The sequence below is a fragment of the Anomalospiza imberbis genome, chromosome 20 (genome assembly GCF_031753505.1).
Source record: "Anomalospiza imberbis isolate Cuckoo-Finch-1a 21T00152 chromosome 20, ASM3175350v1, whole genome shotgun sequence".
Lineage (NCBI taxonomy): Eukaryota > Metazoa > Chordata > Aves > Passeriformes > Viduidae > Anomalospiza > Anomalospiza imberbis.
In genome coordinates, this window is record NC_089700.1 from 7,654,321 (window position 1) to 7,678,203 (window position 23,883).

Sequence of the window (23,883 nt, forward strand, 5' to 3'; positions counted from 1 at the left end):
AATTTGCTTCTGTTTTTCCTCCTAAAGTCTCCAATGCCACAGCATGGCAGTGTCACATGCTTTTCTCCTGGAAATGAGCTTGTACTCTGTGTATTAAACCCTGCTGTCAGTCTGTATGTGCTGATGTGCTGCTCATTTGTGCCTGTGTTTGCAGCTGTTCTGTCTCACAGAGGTTTGAGAGTTCACTCTGCTCTCACAGCAAGCAAAGGAGGATGGCAGAGCAGGGCTCTCAAAGCAGTGGTTGTTTGCTCCTCAGAGTTGTTTGGTGTGGGGGTTTGGGTTTTTTAGGGAGTTCCTGGTGGGTTTTTTTAACATTGGATGAAGTTATTCCATCCCCTCCAGTGCAAGGACCCTGAAACTCTGGCTGAGGTAGAGCAGCTCAGCTGCCTGGATGGGTCCATGTACCCTTTTTGAATGAACAGTCTGAAGTGAACAGAGGAGAGGAAAGCCTGGAGTAGTACCATCCCTGTCCTACGTTAATTCCCTGGCTGTAAATAATTAATTTCTTCCTATCTGAGCAACACAGATTTATTCTGTGTTTTCTACTGTTCTTGCTCGTCATGTCTCTAAGCCAAATTAGTGGAATGTTAAGGTGCTCCTTTACCTGTCCCAGCCACACCACTGGCATTTCCCTGACTCCCCCTAGTTTAGAGATGATGGGATGATGTAAAATAGAGAGCTGTACCTCGGGGTGGGCATGGTGTGGCTTTCCATAACCTCCCCAACTGCTGTGTGTCTCTCCACAGGTGCCTGATCTCTGCCAGCTAACACAGTCCTGAAAGGAGGCACAGCCAGGCCTGTGAGACACTGCAGGACTTGCCTTCAACTCCCAGCTGAAAAAGGGAAGTTTCAATACAAGAAAGCACCTCTGGTTTTTTTGTTACCCTGCAAAATTCAAGTGTATTGCAAAGTGTGAATGCTCAGGTCCACCTCTTCCCCATGGGCAAGAGCCTCTCTCTTTGTTTCAGAAGGCTTCTCTCTTCAGAAGACACCAGGAGGCAGAAGAAGTTCTGAATTACTCTAAAACCAGCTAAGCCATAAGAAGTAATCACAGAGATTTGAGGATCTGAAATAACTGGGAGCTTTTTTTTGGAGGGATGGGGCAATTTTCCTCAAAACAGGCATCAAACATGCCATTTTAACCTTAAGCAAAAATGACCCTGAGTGTGTATGTCTGGTTTGTAAAATTTAATGGCATATACATAAATTCTCCATGTAATACTGTATTCTCTGATCTATCTCTGTGTGTCTGAATACATGTAAGAGAGCAGATGGTTTTTACAGACACACATACTTGGGGATAGGTCACTGAAATCCAGTGGCAAAACCGAGTGGAAACACGGATTTGCTCACTGGTTCTCAGCTGCTCTGCTGGTTTCAGATTTCCACTCCTGCACTGACGAGGCGATCGCCACTGGGTGGCACGGCCGACCCGGTGGTGCTGGGAAGGGACAACCACGGAGCATGTCCTGCTGTGACCTTCCTGGGGAGAGTTCCCTGCAAGGTTTGTCCTCCTGTAAGAACTGCAGATGGAGAGAACAGAAGGAAAAGAAACAAGCATATCAAGCCCCTAGTAAACACCCTCTCAGAAAGGAGTCGTTCTCATGCCTTTAACTCAGGTGAAGTATATGATGATCAGGGAGAACTTGAAGTTCAGCTCTGCAGCTGGAGACGCCTGGAAAGAGCTTTCCATGGATGCTGAGGAAAAACTCAGATCACCATCTCTACCAGGAGATTCTCACGATTTGTTCCAGGACTGGAATTCTGTGTTTTGACTGTGGGATTTCTGTCCTTTTCTTCTGGATGTGAAGACCTAGCAAGGACCTGGTGTGGGAGCAGGCTGAGCTAGTGGAGAATTCCACAGGATGTCCTGGCTTTGGCATGGCCCCCACCTTTGTGCCGTGCTAATGGAGTGTTTGCATATATGCACACTTGTGTTGCCTTTCTCTGCATTGCTGGCAGCTGTTGAATGTTGGTTTTTATGTTTAAGAAATATACATTGAAGTGCCAAATAAATGTTTAAGTGTTTGGAATTGTCTGCTGCCTGCCCTTGGCCTCTCTTCTATTCTGTGCAGCAGTAGGTGTGTGTCTCTTCTTTGTGTGCCTTGGAGCTCAGGAGGAGTCACAATGACAGAAACTGTGTCAAAGATGAGATTGAGGAGTTATTATTTCTGAAAATGTGGTCCTGTGGTCTTAGGCCTCCTGTAACAGTCATCAGAGCAGTTTAGAATTTTTACAAACATGAGAAGGCTGAGTTTGCCAAAAATCTGTACGTTAAGCCCAGAAAGACTTGCACTTTGTTTTCAGTCAGTTGTCCACATATTTCAAACTTAGAAAACAAGGAGACTCACTCTTGCTGTTAGAGAAAAACTCTGCATCTATTTCTCTCACCAGTGAATGAATGAAACTCAGCAGTAGTTTTGTGAAAGGGACTGCACATTTTAATTCCTTTGTGGCCTCCAGTGCTCTGCTTCCTCCTGGAGCTGCTCCACTTCAGCCAGCTGCACGTGCAGCTGTGTGAACCATTCATTCTTGTTTCCAGGAAAGCATACAGCACTTGGTAACATTTTGTTCGAATCCCTCATTTTTGTGGCAGAACTTGTGTAGTCTCTTGGATGGCCTAAGATGTGCTAAGCTGAAGAAATTCTGTGCATGAGGAGGAGTCATTTTGGGTTTGAAGTTATGGCTTATCATTAATCTTTCTAGTTTGTGCTCTGTACTGTCCTCCTGAATTAGCTACTGCGAGTTAAGCTCTTGCTGTTCTGCTTCTCTCTTAAGAAGCCCATCTCTGTACACACATGTGCATCCCCCTGTCATACAGATTTTTCTTTTTAACCTTAAGTGCTCAGCAATTTCATCTCTCCATTGCTTGTTGGCTGGCATGTGTTGTTTTAGTTCAAGCAAGTGGCTCTCAGGACTGTTGTTTTTACCTTTTATGCCAAGGTTTGCAGCACGGGAGGCCTCGGTTTTCTGTTGTGATTGTGTTTAATCAAGGAGGTTGTTTCAGGCTGCCTATTACAAATATACAGATGGAAGATTACAGGAAACATCCTAAAAAAACCCATGGAAACTGGTTGTAACTCCAGCACTTGAATCCTCATAGTGACAGAATAATGGCACCTGAATTCTCAATTGACTCTTCTGTGGCACAGGGGCTGGTCTAGTTACTCTATTTAACATGTTTGCATCCTTCTGCAGTCAAAGGCCAGACTGAAAGTGTAATAGATTGCAGTGGGTGGTTTGGGGTCTTGAGGCAGAAATTTATCCTTCCTCCATACTTTGCAGGACTCATTTAGCTTTTGTTGTTTGTGTAACTCAGGTGCAGATGCTGTCACATGCTGATTTGTTGCTCATGTTTTATGAACCACAGAACAAGAAGTTAAGGCTGGAACTTAAGGCTAGCAAAACACTGGCTCCTTCAGAGCTCGGTGAATCTTATCCAATCCGCCTTTCCTCCTTATTGGATTAAAGGAGAATGGAACTGAAATGGCTTTTTCTCCAGCCATCTGCCTCTGCACACAAGGAGCTTCAATGATTTAAAGAAATAGCAAAAGTCTGCTTAAAGACAGCACCTCCTTAAGCCCTGCCAGAAATAGAAACTTGAGTCACTCTTATTCTCTTACTCACTGACACCCTTTAGCCTTTTTCATTTTCTGATGGCTAAAGGGAAAGGAAAGGACTCTGACTTCTCTTTTTGGCTCACAGAAGTTGTTCAACCCCATAGGCACTTTCTGAATGGAGTCCTCCAGGCACCTAATGAAATAATTTCTGATTTTGTGTTCATGTAGCTCTTGGTGTGTATCAAACACTGTAAATACAGGGAGATGTGGTGATAGCTCAGAACCTGCTGCTCAGCAGCTCATGTGCAGGTTCTGAGCAGGTGGGAGAGGTACAAATAATCTCTTTTTACATGACTAGTCTTTATTTGCTTTCAGCTTTCCTAAACTAAAGCTAGGTAATTGCATTCCAAGTCTACCTGAGAAATATAGGTAAGTCACTAAGCAGTATCATGTAAAATATTTCCCTAGAAGCAACTTCCACTGTGTGATTATATTTGATGTTTAACACAGCTCTGGGCTTCCCTGCAAGTCCAGAACTTTATCTTGACTTCAGAATTTCTTTTCAAAGGAGTAACTTCTTTATCATCCTTGTTGAAATATGAAACCTTTTCTATTTGGTTTGTCTGTCTTCATTCTAGCCGTTGGATTTTGGCCTTCCTGTGTCTGCTAGGATGAGGCACTTATGAGTTTTATTCCCTGTATAAATGCTTATGAATTGTGATTGGGAGTTCATTTATTTAGCAGATGTCTCTGTTGATAAGTTTTAAGTGTTGAGCTTTGACTCTGAAGTGTATTTGCCTTTTGGTTACTTTCTTCACTGTAAACTAAGAGCCACAGTAGCCCCTTGGCACCTGTGCTGTATTGAAAGCCTATCTTCAGGTAGCTATTGATAATTACTCAAAAGTCTCATCAAACTGCTTTTTTTTCCCAATGAAAATCCTCCTTCCTGTGTGAGGCTTGGGAACGGGGATGGAATAGTTAACAATGCAGAAAAGTTTGTTAGACTCAGTGATTTAGTGTTTGCCAGGCACTGCAAGAAAAGGACCTGAATATTCTAAGAGTGGTCCATATTCTGGGCATTGCAGTAAAACCTGCCTCTTGTTGGATTTGCCTTGCTATCAGTGACGACCTTGAATCTGTGCTTGCACTTCCTGTTGGCCCTGACTTTGCTGTGGTTTGTGCCTTGCAGGCTGGCAGCTGAAGAGGTGGATTCTCTGGAGTCAGACACAGCCAGCCGCTGGCAAGGGGTCTGCCTCAGCAGAGCATCTCCCACGCCTCCAGAATCTGCAGCCACTGTGAAGTCACTGATAAAGTCATTTGACTTGGGATGCTCAGGTATTTGGATATTGTACTTTGTAGTAACAAAATTTCTAGCAGTGAGCAGGATCTGCCTCTTGCTTCTGGATGGGTGTTTTCTGTCAGTGCTTGCTGCATAAATATGGAATGTCGCTACACAGTGGTTCCCTGATCTGACAAGAGAGTGATAGTTGGGTTTGAAATCCAGATGTGATGTTTCCATGATTTTTCCTTACAGGTAGCAGTGGACAAAATATCCCAGTTCACAAGGTGCCCAGGAGCCCTCTCAGTGGAATTCCAGTGAGGACAGCCCCAGCAGCTGCTGTTTCCCCAATGCAGGTACGAGGAGCTCTTCTGTCCTTGTAGATTCAAGAGGTGGGCACAGTGCTGGCTCCAGCATGTGCTGCCAGGGGGAAGGGGAAACTCATCTGTTTGTTTGCTGTGGAACATCAAATGCTGTGGTCCTAAGAAAAAGGATCAAAGTGAGTTTGTCTTGACTTCAGCTTAGAGGTCTTGGTGGACAGATGGGAACTCTGGAATACAATTCTGAACTTCTTTCATCATGGACCAGAAAAGAGGTTTCAATTATTGAGAGTGAGATAGAAGAAACATCACACTGAACTAGGGAACTGGCACATGAGTTGGAAGACAAGGGGTTGAAGTTTCCAAGATGTGTACTCCCAGTTATGCAGTGAGGTCTGGGAACTGTGTATTAATGCCTGATGATGGGATATTAATTGAAAACTGGTGCTGGGGCTGCAGAGACAAGAATCCTCCTGACATATGAGTCAGGGTGTTGGGAGCACAGTCGGGGTTGGGAACAGGCATCCTTACTTGTGGTTTGTGACTCTAAAGTGTGTTTGGCAAGAGAAAAATCATACAAATAAGTGTGAAGTAGTTCAGGAACCAGTGTATTACCAGATAAAATATTGTCCCTTTGTCCTTTTATTTTTCACAGTTATTTATCCAACTGTAGGTGCAGCTGATACCCTGATGAAAGGTTTCTGTATCCCTCCATGTGCTTTGTGCTCTTGAGATAGCAGAAACTTCTTTCTGCTCACCTTTTTAAGCATGATGGCAAATACTTCTTCAATTACCTTTTGCACCTTTGTTTCACAGAGACATTCTGTGTATAACAATGCCAAGCCAGCCAGCAAGGGCATTGCCAGACATGCAGATCTGTCAGACCTCCCTCTGGCAGGTAAGTTGTGATAAATGTACAGATACTGCCTCTTTTTTGTTAACTAAACTTGTTATTAATTGTTGGGCCATTTTTCCTCTTCTTACATGGTCAAAGGAAACATGGAAAGTGCCTCCAATATCTTTGTTTTACAGAGCTTATTAATTTTGTTGTGCTTCTGTTGCCATCTTGATCATAACTAAAAAATAGCTGATTTATTGTGGTTTGCCAACACAAACTCCCCTTCTTTATTCTGAAGGATCCACGGCACCTCTCTAATCCACGCTGTGGAACTGGAGAGGGTTGGATTTTGTTCAACATGTATGTCTCTGGAACAAGCCCAAAGCACTGTCTTCTGAGGGTTTGTTTTTAAATTGAGTTTCATTTGAAATACATCAAACATTTTAGATACTGATGTGACTGTTTTAGGAGCAGTCGTATTTGGGCTGGAAATTGTTTTGAGAGTTCTCAAGAGATGAGTTTGTTTTCTTTTCACACTTTGCTTTTGTTCTCTTGTCATTTAATATTCTTTCCTACCAGTGTTTGTTTCCCATTTTCTCTAGGCCCCTTTATTTTGATTATCTGGTCCTGAATATAGTTGTTGCATTGTAATCAAAGTTAGTAACAACAGATTCTTGAATTTTTAAGGACAGATTAAGTGTTATGTTCCTGTAGTGAAACTGCGGGGAGAGACAAGAAAACCCCAACAATCAGTCACAACTTATTGATGGCTAGACTGGATTTTCTGCAATAGTTTGCTAATACAGGAGAGAAATTAGAACCTGGCTAAGCAAGCAGAAGTGTCTGCTTCTGTCTAGGGAAACGGTCAGGGTTTATTTACTTTTATCAGTTGGTTTCCAGGAAGTCTTACATGTGTATGCAGATCCCAAACATAACATAAGACCTTTTTAATCTCTACCAGTTTACTGTAGAGTGAAATAATCTATCAGCTATGTAATATGATGCCAGTCCTTAACAATAAATATCTCACTCTGGGCCATGGATAATTTCTGTTATTACCCATAGACAGTTCTGTGAAAATCTGTTAAAATCAACAGATATTTTATAAGCCATTGTATAATAAAAAATTTATGGCTGCTTATCTAACAAGTTCCTGTATTTACTGCTTCTCTTTGTACCTGGATTTAATTTAGTTCCAATAATCCATAGCAAAGGCTTACTCACTGTAAAGTTGTAACAGCTCTGGTTCCAATCTAAATAATCCTAGAAGGTAGTTAGTTGATCCAACTCCTATGCAAACAGCACTGAATCAAAAATTATCCCCAAGGAAATTCAGAGTGAAGTAGTCTCCATAATAAAAATCTTCTGGCTGATTCCATCTGACCAGTGTCACAGCAGGGTTCTGTGATGTCCCTAATGTGACCCAAATGTTACATAGTTGGAGAGGAGCATGGTTTATTTCACTCAGAGCTGCTCTTTGGCTGTGATCTTTGAGAGTCAGAGGTTTACTGGCTCCATCTGGACTTTCTAGCACCCAGAAATAAGTCAAAGGGAGCTGAAACTGAGATAAGAAGGAATTCATACCTTGATGATATGGCATTAATTGATTATTATCATAGGGTTGTCACTGAAAAAGAGGTGAAAAAGTTGTGTTAATTTCTGATAACATGATGTGCAGTCCTAGCTTGTTACATCACCTCTTGCATTGATATGCAATGATTTTCTTTTGACTATATAATAATATATATCATAAATACATTCTATAAATTACATAATGTGTGTACGAAAAATACAGATGTATCTGCTGTGAATATATTGAGCCTTCTCAAAGTTATGCCAGAGTGGATGTCAGATATCAGGAGGAGTAAGTGCCTTTCCCTGCATTCAGGAGACAAGAGGCTTTCTTGCTACAAGTCTGCTAATGGCAGAAATCATTGTACTAGGGCTGCTCAGTCATCTGGTGAAGATATCTGGTGCTCAGCTTTTGAACCTTAGAGACTGTAGATTTTGGTATTTCCCTTCATTCACCTGAGGCCCCTACCCCCCAGCAGGAGTATCAATCACAGGAAACCAGGCAGCCTGTACTGTTGAAATCATCAAAGCCATTCCTTGTTGTGGTCACCTCTAATCTGCTCAAGGTTTCCTAGCCCCATGTGTGTTTAATGAACAAATGAGTACATTTGTTTAGAATCAAAACAACAGACTACATATTGTGTGCTGGGGTGGCAGGACAGTGATTAATCAAATTTTCAGGCTGCAAACTGACAGCTTTTTTTGAATTCCCACAGACCTTCTGAAGGGGAGAAATGAAGAGCTGAAACCAGACCATTACCTCCGCAAAAGCCCCTCCCTGGAATCCCTGAGCAAACCCCCAATGGCCTTCAGCAGCAGGATGCTTTCCTCTACCCCCAGCTGCTTGAAACCCCAAAGCAAACTCAGGTATCAGCCCAGTTTCCTGGGAAAAAAAGGACAGACCAACAGCATTACCTGGAACCAAGATAAATTATTTAATCTGGAGGATCTTTTGTCTCCAGAGCAGACTCTGCTTGCTGGTCTTTGGGAATTACCAGGCTCTGTTAGATCCAGATATGAAAATTCAGATTGTAATGATCACAGTTATATGGGAAATGAGGATAGCAAGCTTTCAGGAGCCACTGAGCTGTACACAAGAATTCCATCACGTGTACATGTGGTCAGCCCTCGTTATCTTACTGTCATTTTGCATGTTGTGGTGAGCTAAAAACCAGAGGCTCTAAGGGCTGAAGGAAATTGGACACATAATTTTCTTCTCTCTTGAGAAAAAACATATATTCTCCTCTGATCTCCACCATCATTTCCACCAGTCGAAGCTGTAGAGTGGAGACAATGTGGGTGTTTTGATTGTTGACCTTTAAATGTTCTCAGCTTTCACGTTTTTATTTTTTTTTCAAGAACTTGTTTTGCAGCAGCTCAACTGGGTGTGAATTTAGTGTTACAGATTCTCTTAGGCAGTTTCTTTTCAATTTTACACCTAAATCCTAGTTTTCGATATAAAAAATGAAGAGATTACTTGAAAATTGTATAAGCAAAGCTGATGAAAATAATAGCAGAAATGTTTGGTTAACACACACCACTGGATATCACAGGTTCTGTTTTTTCAGCTCTTCGTGTGCAGTGACACCACCTTGTGTGAAGGAAAATACTAATTGCAGGCTCCAAAACCTAATTTTGTTTGGTTAATGTTCACGTTCTGTGCTGCCATTCGGCTTTGTCATACAGATATTATTTACACACTGGTAAAAATTAAAGAGATTTCAAGTGCATTTATTGTCTTCTCCCTTCTTCCCTGGTTTAGCGTGGAGAGGAAGGACCCCCTGGCAGCCCTGGCTCGGGAGTATGGGGGTTCCAAGAGGAATGCTTTGTTGAAATGGTGCCAAAAGAAGACTGAAGGTTACCAGGTAAGACAGTAGGTACCTTTTTACTTTAATCACTTTCCTATAGTATGCAGTAAGCAGTCACTTCAAAGAAATATGAATAATACTGTATGTTGATTTTTGCATGTTTACTTTTGTGGGCGGTTTCCATCCTCTTCATACAGATTCCTTTAACACTGCATTCCTCAATATTGCATTGCCATAAGTAATTTGTATACAAACCCCAAAATATTTACTGCAGTGAAGCTTACTGATTGTGAGTAACAGAGTGTATATGTGCAGCAGCCTCAATTTAACATCAATTTTTGAAAGTACATTCTAATATTTTTTTCTGTAGGCTTCTGTGGGCAGTACATTATTGTGTGAATTTTTTCTTTAGTCCTGTCTACAAAGCCAAAGAAATATTTCATTGTGAGGCCTTGACCAAATGAAGTTTGCAGCTTGATTTTACAAAGACTGCCTGAGAGTGTCTCATTTCTTTGCAGAGTGATTTTCACTGTTATTCAGGGATAATGGTTTGTCCAGGTCTTGCATGGCCATTGCTGTGCTTTCCTGGCTGGTGTTGGTGTGCAGTTGAGTTAAGCCTTTGGTTCTGCAAGGAAGGAAGTTACAGACAATATTTCATCCTGTGGTAGATGCTGGATGTGTAGGAAGATCTTGGTTTGGTATAATGTTGGGAGTTTTCTTTCTTAAGAATAATATTGTTTGTTACTTGGAGCAGAAGACAAAAGCAGTTATCACCACATGATGTGCACCCTGGAGCAAGTCTCTAATAAAAGCAGATTCCATCTTTTAAAGTCAATAATAATTTTTTTTCTTCCTGAGCATTTCTTTATGAAGCATTAGCTGCAGGGTGCAGGAGTTTGGAAGAGAGGACAGTGGCTTTCCTTTCAGTTGTTTCTTAGCACTGGTGTGTTCATCTGGCATGCAGTAATTTCCCAGAAGGAGGGTGCTGGAGACAAATCTTGACTTTGACACAGCTTAGAAAGAATAAGGCCAGGGTTGGTGTTTAGCCTCCAGTTCTGTGATACTGCCTCAAAGGCTACAGTGCTGTCCCCTGAAATTGTGTGTTCTGTGCTGTGTTGATTTATTTTATATCTCCTCTACTAAAATTCTCCTTGGCTTGGATTTGAAAGTATGTGGGAACATTCCCACACAGTCCTCAGAAAACAATTAACAAAATACAACTTTCCTAAATCTTAACTTCTGCTAAGCCAGCAAACCCATCTCCAAAGTAATGCTCTCTCCTGGCAGTGTTGCCCTTTTCACTGTTAGAAATGTTCTCTGAGCATCAGCCTGTAGGTTTCTTTCTCTGATTTACACCCAAGTTGAACTAAATGTATTGCTTTTAGAAAAAAAGGATGTGGCTTTGCAAATATAGAGGCCTCTGTGACATCTCAGGGTAGATAGTAAAGTCAGAAGAACTAAAGCACAATCACAATATTGATTTATGGTGAGAATTTTGCCCCTCGATCTTCACTGCTTTGTTTAGAGGAATTCTCTCTTGGACATTCTTCCTCAGCCTCTCATTCCCATTGCACTCTTTGCTGTGCATTCACTAACTCATCATGAACTTGCTTTTCCCAGACCCCTGCACTCCCATGGTAAGGCTGATGTTAAGCTCCACAGGGAGTTTTTATCATTCTTTAGTACAAGAAATGGAGTAAAGAACGTCATCCTCCTTCCTGCCTCAGCCACTGCAAGGGTGGAATGAGGTAATGAACTCCACAGAGCAGAGCCCTGATGATGTGCATGACTTGTTTTCCAGAGATAACGCCCCTGTGAGGCATCATCTGTGCAAATTCCAGGGTAATCTGTCGTGTCACTCCTCTCATGAAGCCAGAACCAGGGAGAAGTTGGGATGCAAACTCTTTTCAGCCCTGTGACACAGCAGAATGAGAGCATTAAAAACTTGCTGCTTGGCTGCCTAACTTCTCTTTTTGGTGGCAAAATGTGTGATAGCAATTCCTCATCTGAGCTGGGGGGGGAGAGGGGATTCCTTTCTGTTTAACTTAATATTTCATCAAGCAGTATGAGCAAAATGGATTAGAACAATTGATACCCTCAGTAGCAGCTACTCCCCATGTCCCACATCTCCTGAGGAAATCTGGATGAGTGACCTAGGAAGGTATCTGGGGATGAGACAGACCTAGGGACCAGCACACAAAATTCCACTTTTTAAATGCTTCAATTCATACAAAACTTAAGCTGGTAGATAGAAATTTACATCCTGCTCTTGGCAAATATAGACTCAGTTAGTTTACTTTAGTTTAAGACCAAGTCCAACCATAAACTCTCCTTGCATGGACTACAGTGGGAACATTCCCTGGCCTTGAACTTCAGTGTGTTCCCCAGGAGGCAATCTCATAAAACAAACCAGGGACACTGAGGGGAGTTGGGGGAAGTGCAACACAAATTAGCAGTGGCCTGGAGGGTTTTGTTTGCTTTTTAAAAAAAGAAATTGCATGAGTTTACAGTAACTGAAGGGAAACATGAAAGCATCTATGTTGCTGTAATTGGCTATGTCAATTCTAAGATCCTTATTTAAACAGTGATTTGATATCAGAAGAAAGATATAAGAAAAAATATTGAGAACATGAAAACAGAATCACTGGAGTGAAAATAAAGCGGGAGTTCAGTTTAAGGACTAGGAGAAAAGCGTATGAAAGTGGGATTGCATAAACTGTGACACAACAGATCATATTATTTCAATTGTCATGTTTTGGTGCCCAGATGAATGTTATCTGGCATTTTGCCCACTGATTCTGAATAACTGTGCAGGGGAGGTGCTAAAAAGTCTCAGTAGTAGCAAGAATTGTTAGTGAAATCAGGCTTTGGACTTAGTGTCTTTGTGCAAAACTTCCTGGTGGAAAATCTCCACCTTAAGAAACCAAATCTAATATATGGTTCCCTATAAGAATTGTGCAGTGGCACAGGCTCTCTTCTGCCAGATACACAGTTCTGCTGTTCCTTCTGCCTCTCCAAGTTCATTGACATCATGGTGTGTAATGTAGGGCCATGAGGTGACCAGGCTTGAGAAATGCTTTTGTGGCTCTGAAACTCATTTACCACAAATACTTCAAACCACAAAGCCTGCTGAGAGTAAGCTATTTGTGTTAAAATAGCTTTTTCTCTGTTGTCTTGTGGCTTTTTTTCATCTATTTAAAAAGATGATAGATGCTAGCAGCAGTCTGAAGCAGGAATTGGGTGCCTCTTTTCTAACAGGCTGATTCCTGTGAGTTGCAACTCCTGGAAGCTGCTGAGTCATTCTTGTTGCATTATCACCTTCCATAAATTGTGTCATTAGTGACTGTGGTGTCATTTAAGTGCCCAGATTCTCTTTGCTCTCTGTGGAGACCATTTGTCAAGGGGCCAAACCTCTCTAGATTAAAGTCCATTGCTGTTCACAGATGTATTGTGAAACACAGAACTTTAAGAGGCACTTAACCCATGATCATTAGAATTGAGGATTATTGTTTCTGCCACACATGCTCTCTCTAGAGAGAAGAAGGAACTGCCACCATGTTAATGAATATGGAACTATTTTCATGCTCTTTTCAACCACTACACACCCTTCCTGTGGCCCAGAGGAAAAGACTGACTCTTTCCTCCAATACATTTTCATAGTTATTCTTTTGTTCAAAGTGATGTTTGGTTTAACAGGACCTATTTGGGATCCACCACTTGTTGAAGATCCACCATCTCTTAGAGTAAAGCTCTCTGGTTGTTTTAAGCAGAAGAATGCTAAATAGGAGCAGACAGGGAATGTCCTAGAACTGATAAAGGGAAATGGCAGCTGTACCTCTGAAAATGTTTGTATTTCATGTATTCTTGATCTGTGCTTCCAAGCCATTGCATGGTATCACCTCCCTGACTGTGGCAGTGTCAGTGCATCAGCTGTGGATCAAGGCAGCTCTTTATGGAGCAGAGATGCAAAAGCTTAGGGAGAAAAATAAAGCTGTTGCAGTATTTGCTGTTTGTCAAGTAATTATAGCAAGAGACTGCTCGACTGGTGGTTTGGCAGTGGATGTAATATAAAGCTCTTTATCCTTTGTGTTCAATTTAAACTCAGACTAATACCAGCTTTTTGTTTACGAATTTGTGGCTTTCTTTTTCTCACAGGAATTTGCATTTCTTTTTTTCGTTGTGCTGGGCAGTATTTCCTCCAAATCCTCCTTGTTCTCAAGCCCTATTCCATGCTGTTAGCTCCTGCTTTTTCTAATGCTTTTTTTGCCTGGTTTGCTGGCTGGATGAGATCCAGCACGGATTAAGTGTGACCCAAAGATGCACAACGATGGACATAACATATTCCCTTTGGTCAGGTGGTCATGGGACCATTCTCCTTTGGGAGATGGACTCTGCTGGGACACACTGCCAGGATGCAATTTTTGGTCTGCAGGTGCATTCCTGGGGCTGTACTTTGTGAGGACGTGCGCTATAGGAGATCCCAAAGCTCCTTCATGGCCAGTTGTACTTTAACACATCCATGTTTGAAGGTTTCTTCTTTATTCTGGAAAATAAGGCTATGTTTAGAAACAAGAAGTCTGTTACTTCTTTGTATGTCATTAGTGTGAGCAGTTGACATTCTCTGTCTACTTAAGCATTAATCTTTTCTAATTGTCAGCTGAGCACTTTACCTCACTGGCATCACTTTGGACTGCAGAGAGTAAACAGAGCTGTGTAAATAATGTTAAAAAAATACATATATATAAAATACAAATACAGTCCTCAGGGTTGGTACTCAGGCTGGTAATTCCAGCAGAGTTGATTCTTCACCAGAATTAGAGCTGAATGGGACAAAACCCAGGATCAACACTCTGAACCTGGTCAGAATGAAATACCTGGGACTTGGCTTGCTCAAACACTTCCTTTGACACATATATAATGGAGCTTAGTTTTAAAGCCTTGTGAATCCCAGCACAGCTGTGCCTTGTCCTAAGGAGATACAGGAGAGAACCCAGTGGTTTCTTAATCACCAGATGTGCACTTGGTACATTGCATTGTGTGTGTCAGCAAGTAGCCTAAAACTGTTTCAGTACATTCCCAAATTGCATCAATCTCTCTCTCTGTCTAAACTAACCAGGTTTCTGTCTAAATATTTCACTGGCCACGAGAAGGAGCTGGTCAGTGGCATTGCCTAATTCAGCAGCAACACTGAGGAGCAGATGAACAGGTTCACTTTTCTAAGCAAGGAACTAAATCCCATCTGCTGTCCTGCACAGTTTATATGCAGCCTGGAAAGGCTGGAATTCCCACAGTACTGTGGTCTTTTGAAGATTAACAGCAAAGCAAATAACTCCTGGGCTCTGTGATGTGGCTGAAGAAAAACACTGCACAAAACCCCTCCAGATTTGTATGGCAGCCATCCATTCATTCTGAGCAGTGTTCATGGCAGAATCTCTGCTCTGGGTAGGACTGGGGAGGTTTCCCTGGTGCCACACCAACCTGTGTGCCTGAGATCAGAGCCTGCTGAGCCAGAGGAAAAAGCATTGAATCACCCCAGTAACACAGGCAGGTATGCTCTGGTGGACAATGACACGTCCCCTGAAGTCCCAGCACCAGCCCTTCTGTTCTGAGAGGCTGCACAAGCTTAAAGAGTTCTGAGTCCACAGGACTTGTTGCATTTTGATATTTAGAAGCAGTCTATATGAGCAGGGAGTTATTACTCTATTCTGTGAGCTTCTGAGAAGTGGATGAAATTTCTGGCTCTCTCTGTGTTTCTCTGATCTTTGATGAAGAGGAGGATGTTGACTTTTCCTATCTGTACAAAAGTTGAAAGGAGTTTTGCTAATAGTTCTTGAGATAGGAGAGATTATCCTGTGTTTAAATTAAAATTGACAATACATTGGTCAGGAATTTTGCTTCCAAGTTAGGACCATCTTTGTGACCTTGGAAGTCTTACATTATAGCATTGCCTTGATCTTTCTATATTTTAACTTCCTAACAGTTAAAGTATAGATCACAGAATTATATAAACTTCAGAAATATTTGGAAAGATGCTTTGATAAAAAGGGCAATCTTGAGAGATTTTAATTTTCTCTGCAGAATCAGAGGCCACTGGCCAGAGCCTGCTGAGCAAGCAGGAAAAAGCATTATTTTCCTAAATAGAAATACTTATGGCTGAATGTGTGCATGCAGCCTCTCTGTATGTCCCAGCTGGACCCAGGATGGGTGTCTGGAATTAAAATGAAGCAGCCAAATCATGGCATGTGAGGAATAACCAGGAATTACCAATGTAATCACCCCTTCTCAGTGATGCCAGTGCACAGACGTGCTTCCCCAGTGGAGCCAAATAACTTGAGCCAAGCTCTACCTTTTTTCACATAGAGGTCTTTATCCTTTAAACAAACACAAGTCTCTTGATTGGAGGGATAAAATAAATGCAGCTCTCTCATGAATAACTTTCTATCCTGCTGGGTCATTTTAAAAATAGCATTTACATTCTGTCCATCCCAAAGTCCAAGACACTTCCCTTGTGTTGCCTGGATGCACTGACAATCAGTGAAAACACTGAATTGATTGGTCACCAGCTGGAACAGCTCCAAACTGGGAATTTAACTGGCAGGCAGCTGGGCCCTGCTGCTGGTCCACCAGTAACCTTTGCTGGTGGGACCTCTGCCCACCTTGTTTCCATCCTCCACCCTGAGCCTGCTGCAGTCTGCAGCCTGCCCCTCCACCCAGGAATTCCAGGGCATGCCTAATCTCTGAATTCTCAATACAGATAATTAGAAAGAGCTGTGGGAGCAGCCAGTGTGGTCATTAGCAATTCTGCACCAGGGCTCCAGGCAGGAAGTAGCTGTGCTGCTGTCTTGGACACAGAGTGGAGCTAATTCCTCCCCCCTCTCTCCCTCCCCTCTTCCCCAGAGTATCTGTGTGGTCCTTGAGCTGTGCTGCTGCATCTTCACTGCTGCAGCCTTGGGGATGAAGGGACACAGCCCAGTCTGTTTCTTCTCTGTGGCATTCAGCACTGGTGTCATTTAGAGGAGCTGCTGAGAAAACTGATGGAAGTGGCAGTTGTGTGGCAAGCAGGGAGTTGCCTTTCAGCAAGGGAGCATAACAAGGGGAATTCAGGCTGAAAAGAGACATGCAGAGCAAAACCCAGAACTGATCAATGTCTAATTGGATTATTACAAGAGGGAGAACTCCTTAGTCCCTGGTTTTGGTGTGTAATCTACCTCTGCAGACAGAAGTGACTCCTGCTCTGCCTTCTCAAGGAATGTGACTGGTGGAAATTACAGAAATAACAGTCACACTTGATAAATATCTCTTGTCACCATTACCTCATCTCTGAAATGATCCAGACACATCCATAAAATTGCTTCTGCCTAGACCAGTTCTCATTTGGTCCTGTATGTTTAACAGCCAACCAGCTCCTTGTGAACTTGGTTTTATACATTTTCACTCTCTCTCGTGCATAGCAATAATTTAAGACCCAAACTGAGGATTATGTACAAACCCCTGTAATTTTACTAACCTTTAGTGAGACCTTTGAAGTTGGCGACTTTTAGTAATGAGGATGTTGTCATGGAATTATTTGCATTCAGAACAACTCAGATTGTTTGCTAGGAAAGGTTCAAATTCATCCAATGTTTATTATGTGGTGTGCCAGCAGCTACTCTCAGCCCGTGTTCACTAGAACTTGTTTCAATTATAAAAAGACAGTCTTTATGTATAAAAATGCAAACAAAAGGAGCAGTAAAAGGCACCAATAAAGCTGTTTGGCTCCTTAGGTGGGTTAGTTGCTCCCTGCATGGTTGCAGGGATGGTTTCAGTGTCAGTAGAATCTTGTCTTGCAAGCAAAGGAAATGGGAGGCTACATAATTACTTTATCACTATTACCTTAACTCATTTGCTACTACTTTCACTTTTTATTCTCATGAAAACTTCAGCCATTTCAGCACCACCTCTCCCTTGTAACCACAGTATCAGAACTAAGCTGCCTTGAAGAGGTCCTGAACCACAGGAAGAAAGAGCTGAGTTTGAGGAGTGCACAGATTCTTTTAGAATGGCTTTACAATTTACTCTGAACAATGTCTGTAAGACAACTCCTGTCCAGATGAGCTTGTTTTAAACACAGAATTTTAGAGAGCATCATTCCACCTATTCTTGCCAGTCTGCCTCATATAGGAAAGTTAATATAAGAAAATTTAATCTGCCTGACTTTTTGGTGTCTTCTCTGGTTTTTGAGATGGAAATGGTTGGGAGCTGAAACATCTTTGTGTAGGATGCATAATATCCTTTTAAAATTTTCTCTATTTAAATGTCTCTGCTCTATGTGAATTCTATAGCAAATTGATGCTTTTGCAAAAAAAAAAAAAAATACAGCCATAAATCCTCTAATATCTTGTCTTTGCTAAAGGGCTCATTAATTCCCACTTACTGAAGCAAATGATGAATGGTAAACCCAAAGCAGCACCTGTGGCAGCCATGGAGAAAGGAGCAAACAGAACCTAAAAATGTGATGGGAAGCAGGGATTCTTTATAAAAAGAAATGCAGTAAATGGCATGACTTTTAAAGAGCTGGCATCAGTTCCTTTTCAGTTCATAGTGCTGTTATGACATGATTTAACTGCATTTTCAGAGAGCATTTTGTGATCTGAGCTCCGCTGTTCCATGCATGTGTTATCAGCAATAAGATGCATGGCTAACTGACATGCTGAGAGAAGCATTAGAAATATGGATTATGGGATAAAAACACAAAGTTTTAAAGAAATTTAAAGCAATTCTTGTGGAGACTGCAGTTGGCTGGGCCATTTGAACCAGGGATATTAATACAGGCTGGAGGATAGGAGGTCACCTGGCTTCCTTCCAGTCCTGGCTACCCACTTAATCTCTGTACAATACATTGCTGTACTGATTTCTTTTAATCACAAGGCAGCACTTTATTTTGTATTCCATTTAAGAGAAAAATATTGGTAAGAGAATTCAGAAAGCTTCCTGGTAGTAGATGGACTGAATGTGATGTACAAATCACTTCAGACTTGCAGCTCCCCATTGAAAATAGCTGTGTGCAGTTGTCATCTGCATGTACCCTGCAATTACAGAAGAATCCAGGCAGCCTTTAATTTCAGGCATTCATGCCTTTCATCCCTGTTAACTGGACTTTACCACACTTCTCATTCACCCATAGTTCCAGTAGATTGCCCAGATGTTTCATATCTTTGTTGGAGCATTTCAGATGAACTGGAGTGTTTTGTTTGTTTAGAAGGCTGAAAGGAGCCATCCTTTCCTCACGTTACTTCTTAGGAAGTGTTTGGAACATGCCCAGTGAGACCCTGAAGATTCCTTTGAATAGAGCTTCTTTGGCTGAACCCTGTTAACCTGGCCCCAGCCAGTTAGGGTGTAATAAATCAAATTAGAGCTGCAGTTTAGTGCAGCAGTTGTTAAAGATGGGTGGGTTTGGGTCTTCTTTGGAAGTTGCCTGTCAAGGTACCTTGATCCATTTTGCATTAGAAAGGTCAGAGTTCAGATGTGCAGAGCTGTGGCTTCTGTTCAGACATGTGTTTAAATATATCCACATAAAACCAATGAGCTGTTCAAGAGGAGCTGTGGGGGCCTGGGTAGTGATGAGCTGGAGGAAGCTGAGCCACTGGAAGGAGAGCTGCTATTAAAAACAAGGCAATTGAATAGATTCAATAAATTGAATCTATTTGCTCAATAGATTTATTTTCAAGTATTTAATTTTATATTCTGCATGGGCTGAACCCCCATGATGAGCCACCCTGGCAGGTTCCTGGTGTGCCATTCCATACCAATAACCTGGGAGAGGCAGGAAGGGATGCTGGATGCTGAGAGAATGGAATAATGATGCTCAGGTTGTATTTCTTGCAGGCTTTCTTCCTCAGAGTTCCAGGCTAGCTTCAAGCTGATTCATGTCTATAATTGATTATTCTGGCTCTCAGGGAGAAAATTATGACTCAGAGCCATTGCTGTGGGCACAGTAACACGTGCATAGTGGGAATATCTTGTATCAGGATTTTAACCTACTCAGACTGTAATGAAGAGTGCATGATGTCATTGTTGCTTTTTGCTTGGAGTCAAAGATCGAGTGAAATCTAATGGGGTGGTGGTTTTTTCCTCAGACAAACAAAGAATTGTTTTTAGTGAGAACAGATCACACAGATTTCCCTGGGTGTCTTTAGCAGGGCTCCCCAAGGGCTCTGTTATCTGCAGGAAAGGTCCTGTTCCTGGAATGGGGGTCTAAGGTCAATCACTTCCACGTGTTTTGTGTCTTTTAGGCTTGACCTGACACTAATATCCTAGATTGTACATTTGTTATCCAAATAACATTGCCTGGATATTTCTTTTTTTTTTTTTAATTTTACTTTAATGTTCATAGAAACAGACCCTACTGGGTACTTTGATAGCTGTGCTTCCAGATCCCAGTGTCTGAATATTCCTAGTGCATGTAGAGGAGTTCACTTGTGAGCATGAAGAGAGTTAAGTGTTTCCACTGATTGGTGACACTGCAGGAGTGCTGATGACAGACCCTGGGGTACCACTGACCACAGGATGTACTGTGACCATATGACAGTAAATTTTTCCCCCCTTCCTGGTGAATGCTGCAATTCAGTTTGATCTGAATCCCTGCTCCATTTTCCCATTTCTCCCTGCATTCATTCTGATGGTTCAGAGTGTTTGCCACCCTTTCTGGGTGTCTCATGAGAAGCCACATGCAGTTTTTCAGAGCTTGGGGTGGGGGTTCTGCTGTGAGCACACCGGGACACAGAAATCACCCTCCTGCAGCTTGGGATTGTGCATTAACAATCAGCATGGACACAAATAGCTCCCATATATTCAGGGGCTGTTTGTTGGGGAATAGGGAGAGAGGTGTGGCAGCAAGACTGAGACGGCTTCTGCTGCCAAAATAATCAAGAGCAGGGAATAGTTTCCGAGGTGTTCATTCCCTAAATTGTTTTCCTTTTTTTTTTTTTTAATGGCTTCAGGGGAGCCAGAGATCTTACGAGAAATCAGAATTGTCTCTATTTTGACTTAATTCCTCTTGGTGTGGTGGAGTGGGGAGGTACTACAAATAAAGCTGCAATGTAGCAAAACACAGATCACTTTTCATTTACCATGGCCTTATATCCCAAACTGAAAAGTATCTAAAACAGAAGCCAAGATGAAGTGCCAGGGAGAGGGGTTTGGACTGTGTATGAAATGGAAATGCATTTGCTTAACGAAAAAAAACCCCAACATTCATTGATTCTTGCTAGATGTAAAAATGGAACTAAGTGGGCTTGAGTATGCCTAGGTATTTTTTATTGTACTGTGAACTGAACAGTTGAGCTGAACCTTTGAATGTTCGTTTTGGGTTTGCATTTAGGACAAAAATTCAGATTTCAGTTCGTTTTGGCTGTTGATTGTGGCAAACCACTTTGCAGCAGATTTCATCCGTGGTTCAAACATGGTCAGCAGAATCCCATCCTTGAACTTTTGCTTGTTTGTAAGACTTAGATCCAAAAGTTACTGAGGATGATTGGCTGGACAACACTGTTGGGGAGGTGAGGATTTTTTGACCTAGTTTTGGTGTAGACATGAGCACTTCTTACGTGTAGATATTGTGATTTGGGAAGAGGAGAAGAGCTTTAGGTGTATTGAAAATTACAAAGGTAAGTAAAATTATTAAACTGATTCTGGGATAGTGAAATACTGTGTGAAGGAGCAGTTTTGTATCTCACATGTCTCATAGTAGCATCACAAAAATGAGGATAGATACAACGTTCCTACACAAACAAGCTTTGCCTTTTTGTCTAGTCCTGTTGCATAACTAAGGCTCTGTTTGTTCCTGTTTCCATGGCCTTTGGGAAAGAGGAGGAACCACCTCCATTTTCCATTTCTATCCTACAGTATAAAATGAGAATATTGGCATTTGCTGATAAGCTATTTGCTGATAAAACATATTGGCCTCAGTAAAAACACTTCTGTAACTTGGCAGTGAGTCCTTTCCCACTAACTGCAGATTGATAAATAGAAAGGAACTTGTTTGTCTGAAACTTCAAGAAAACAGAATAATCCAGCTCAGCCAATTCCATACACACAAAGTTGAACTTCCAACTAAAAAGTTGGAACTGTATGGAATAGGCAATGCCCAGGCAGCTTTCAAAGCAAATTATTTTTTTTTTCTTGTAGCAGTGTTCAGCCAATGCCTCATTTTTGTATTGTCTCGACTGACAGATGTTAATAGAGCCCTACAGTGTGGTGGTTGGTGCAGTGTGGGGGTGTCAGCTGCTTTCTAAGCCCATTAGAGTTGTAGATTTATTACAGACAAAGTATTTTAACCTGAAATATTCTCTACTGCTTCAATTTGAGTCATGTTTGGTTATGGACATTTATTACTAACTGGAAATCCTGTCTGACTGGACCAAGTCCAGGTTGGATAACTAATCAGTGAGGCATCAGAAGCAAGGAGCACATGCTGAAATAATTCCTGTCTGGGTTTTAGTTTCTGCATCAGCTGTTGTATGAGAGATGCAGTAAAAGCCTTGTCTTTGGGGGAGTCTTGAAAGAAATGAGAAAATAGCTAACTGAAGAAAGTGCAGGGGTGGGGAGTGTGAACTGAAGCTGAGCACACAGCAGGATGTGGCTGCTGAGGAGGGTTGGAGGTGACTCCACACCTGCAGGAGGGTGGGAGATGGTGCAGCTCCATCATGTCCCAGAGCCTCCCTGCTCCAGCAGCTCTTGCTCTGTGTCAGTTCACTGTTCTGTTTTTAGCTGCTATTTGCAGCTACAGCAGCAAGACTTGGCCATGGGAATTCCTTCGTGTGCTGGTATGGCCAGGCAGTGCAAACAGGAGCATCAGAAAGGTCACCTTGTTCACAGGAGCAGAACTGGGCCATGGGCCTGTTTTAACTGCAGCTGTGTCCCGTGAGAGCAGCCAGGGAAGAACCCCGAGTGCACTCTGTATCCCCAGAAATCTTGTGTTTTAAAGGAGTTCTCTGCAGATGGGATGACTTCAAAATACCATTTTCTGTTTCTGTCATCACTGCAACCCCATGGACCTCAGCTGTCATGAACAGGGAAACTGGGCTTGCTCTGTGCACCTGAGTGCAGCCTTGTAGTTAGAGATGTGGCTGGCAAAGAACAATCCAAGTGTCTAGAAACAAGGCAAGGAAGATGGTTTTTGTCCATACAAACTCCCAACTCTATTAGACTATTTCTTTGCAAATTTTTCTTCTTCACCTCCCTCCTTTTGGAGGTGGCAGTGGAGGGAGTGTTACCACAGATAATTCTAGCTCAGCTCTGGGTTTTTTGTTCCATGGCTGCATAAAAACTATTGTTTTGAGATTTTTTTTGTTGTTGTTGTGTAGCACTGTTCAAGGATGGCTCATGTTTTCTCTTACAGAATATTGATATTACCAACTTCAGCAGCAGCTGGAGTGATGGGCTGGCCTTTTGTGCTCTCCTGCACACTTATTTGCCTGCACATATTCCTTACCAGGAGCTCAACAGCCAGGACAAAGTAAGTTGTGTAGTACATTTGCAGAATTCACAGTGAACAGAATGGATGAAAAGGAGAAGGAAACCCACAGTGAACTCCCAGAGAGAAATGCAGGGACTGCTGGGTGATGAGTCAGTGACAAGTTGGCTGAGTCCAGTGAGTGCTGCAAATAAACACAAAGACAGTATCCATCACAGTAAGAATTATATTATGTACGAGAATGCCTTATATTAATTAAAACCTCTGCAGAAACCTTTCACTCATAGCAAAGACAGAACTTCAGTGGGTTTTCCTCCAGTTGTAACCAGTTTCACAACAAACTATTTGTCAAAAACAGAGGGTGTCACTCAGGCAGAAGTAGATGAGCTATTCAAGGACAAAGAACTTGTGAGTGAATAAGACTCTAAAAAGAGTCTGCTTGTCTGCAGTTATGAATCCAGGGGTTTACTTTTCAAATACACCTGCTCATTTAAACTTACTGGGTGACCAGATGCAAGGAAAGGTTCAGAAATAGTGCTTTGATGTTAATCCTTTTGGACTTTCATTTTTACAGAAGAGAAATCTGCTGTTGGCATTTCAAGCTGCTGAAAGTGTGGGCATAAAACCCAGTCTGGTGAGTAACCTTTTAGCAAGGGGGCATTTGCTGCAAACACCATTCCAACACCTTTCCTTGTTGCTATGTCAGTGACCTTGCACTCAAAGTGTCTCACAGTGCTGGGGAGGGCTGCACCACCATCATCAGGATGGTGTTAGGGGAACTTCCAGAAATTATTTGTAGAATCACAGAATAAATGCAATTTGGAGGACCTGCTGAAGGACATCCAGTGTTGAAATGAGGGTATGGATTATGTCCTTCTTTTGGATGCCAGCTGCAGATTATTCATAATTTATGGACAGACTTGCCATATTACACCATCATATTAATGATTGCACCATTTTATTTCCTTTTGTTTTAGTGCTTTAAGTAACAGAAAGATGTTAAACTGTTCAAAAAACCTTTTTCCAAAATTAACTATATGACAAGGGAGAGAG

The 23,883-nt window shown here is 42.0% G+C and overlaps 1 protein-coding gene across 11 annotated transcripts in view; it reads left to right on the top strand.

Moving 5' to 3' along the window:
• SPECC1 (sperm antigen with calponin homology and coiled-coil domains 1) overlaps positions 1-23,883 on the top strand; it is an 88,105-nt gene that overhangs the window by 58,662 nt on the left and 5,560 nt on the right. For 9 of the 11 annotated variants that reach the window (XR_011005466.1, XM_068210532.1, XM_068210529.1 and 6 more), the window contains 7 exons: positions 4,750-4,895; positions 5,095-5,195; positions 5,976-6,057; positions 8,286-8,436; positions 9,332-9,434; positions 22,756-22,872; positions 23,405-23,464. Coding sequence is in view for 10 of the 11 variants with exons in the window: in XM_068210532.1 (XP_068066633.1) it covers positions 4,750-4,895; positions 5,095-5,195; positions 5,976-6,057; positions 8,286-8,436; positions 9,332-9,434; positions 22,756-22,872; positions 23,405-23,464 (760 nt within the window). In the remaining variant the exon portion in view is untranslated. Of the gene's footprint in view, positions 1-746; positions 3,659-4,749; positions 4,896-5,094; positions 5,196-5,975; positions 6,058-8,285; positions 8,437-9,331; positions 9,435-22,755; positions 22,873-23,404; positions 23,465-23,883 lie in introns of those variants that run through there. The other 2 variants (XM_068210536.1, XM_068210537.1) reach the window with 1 other exon arrangement.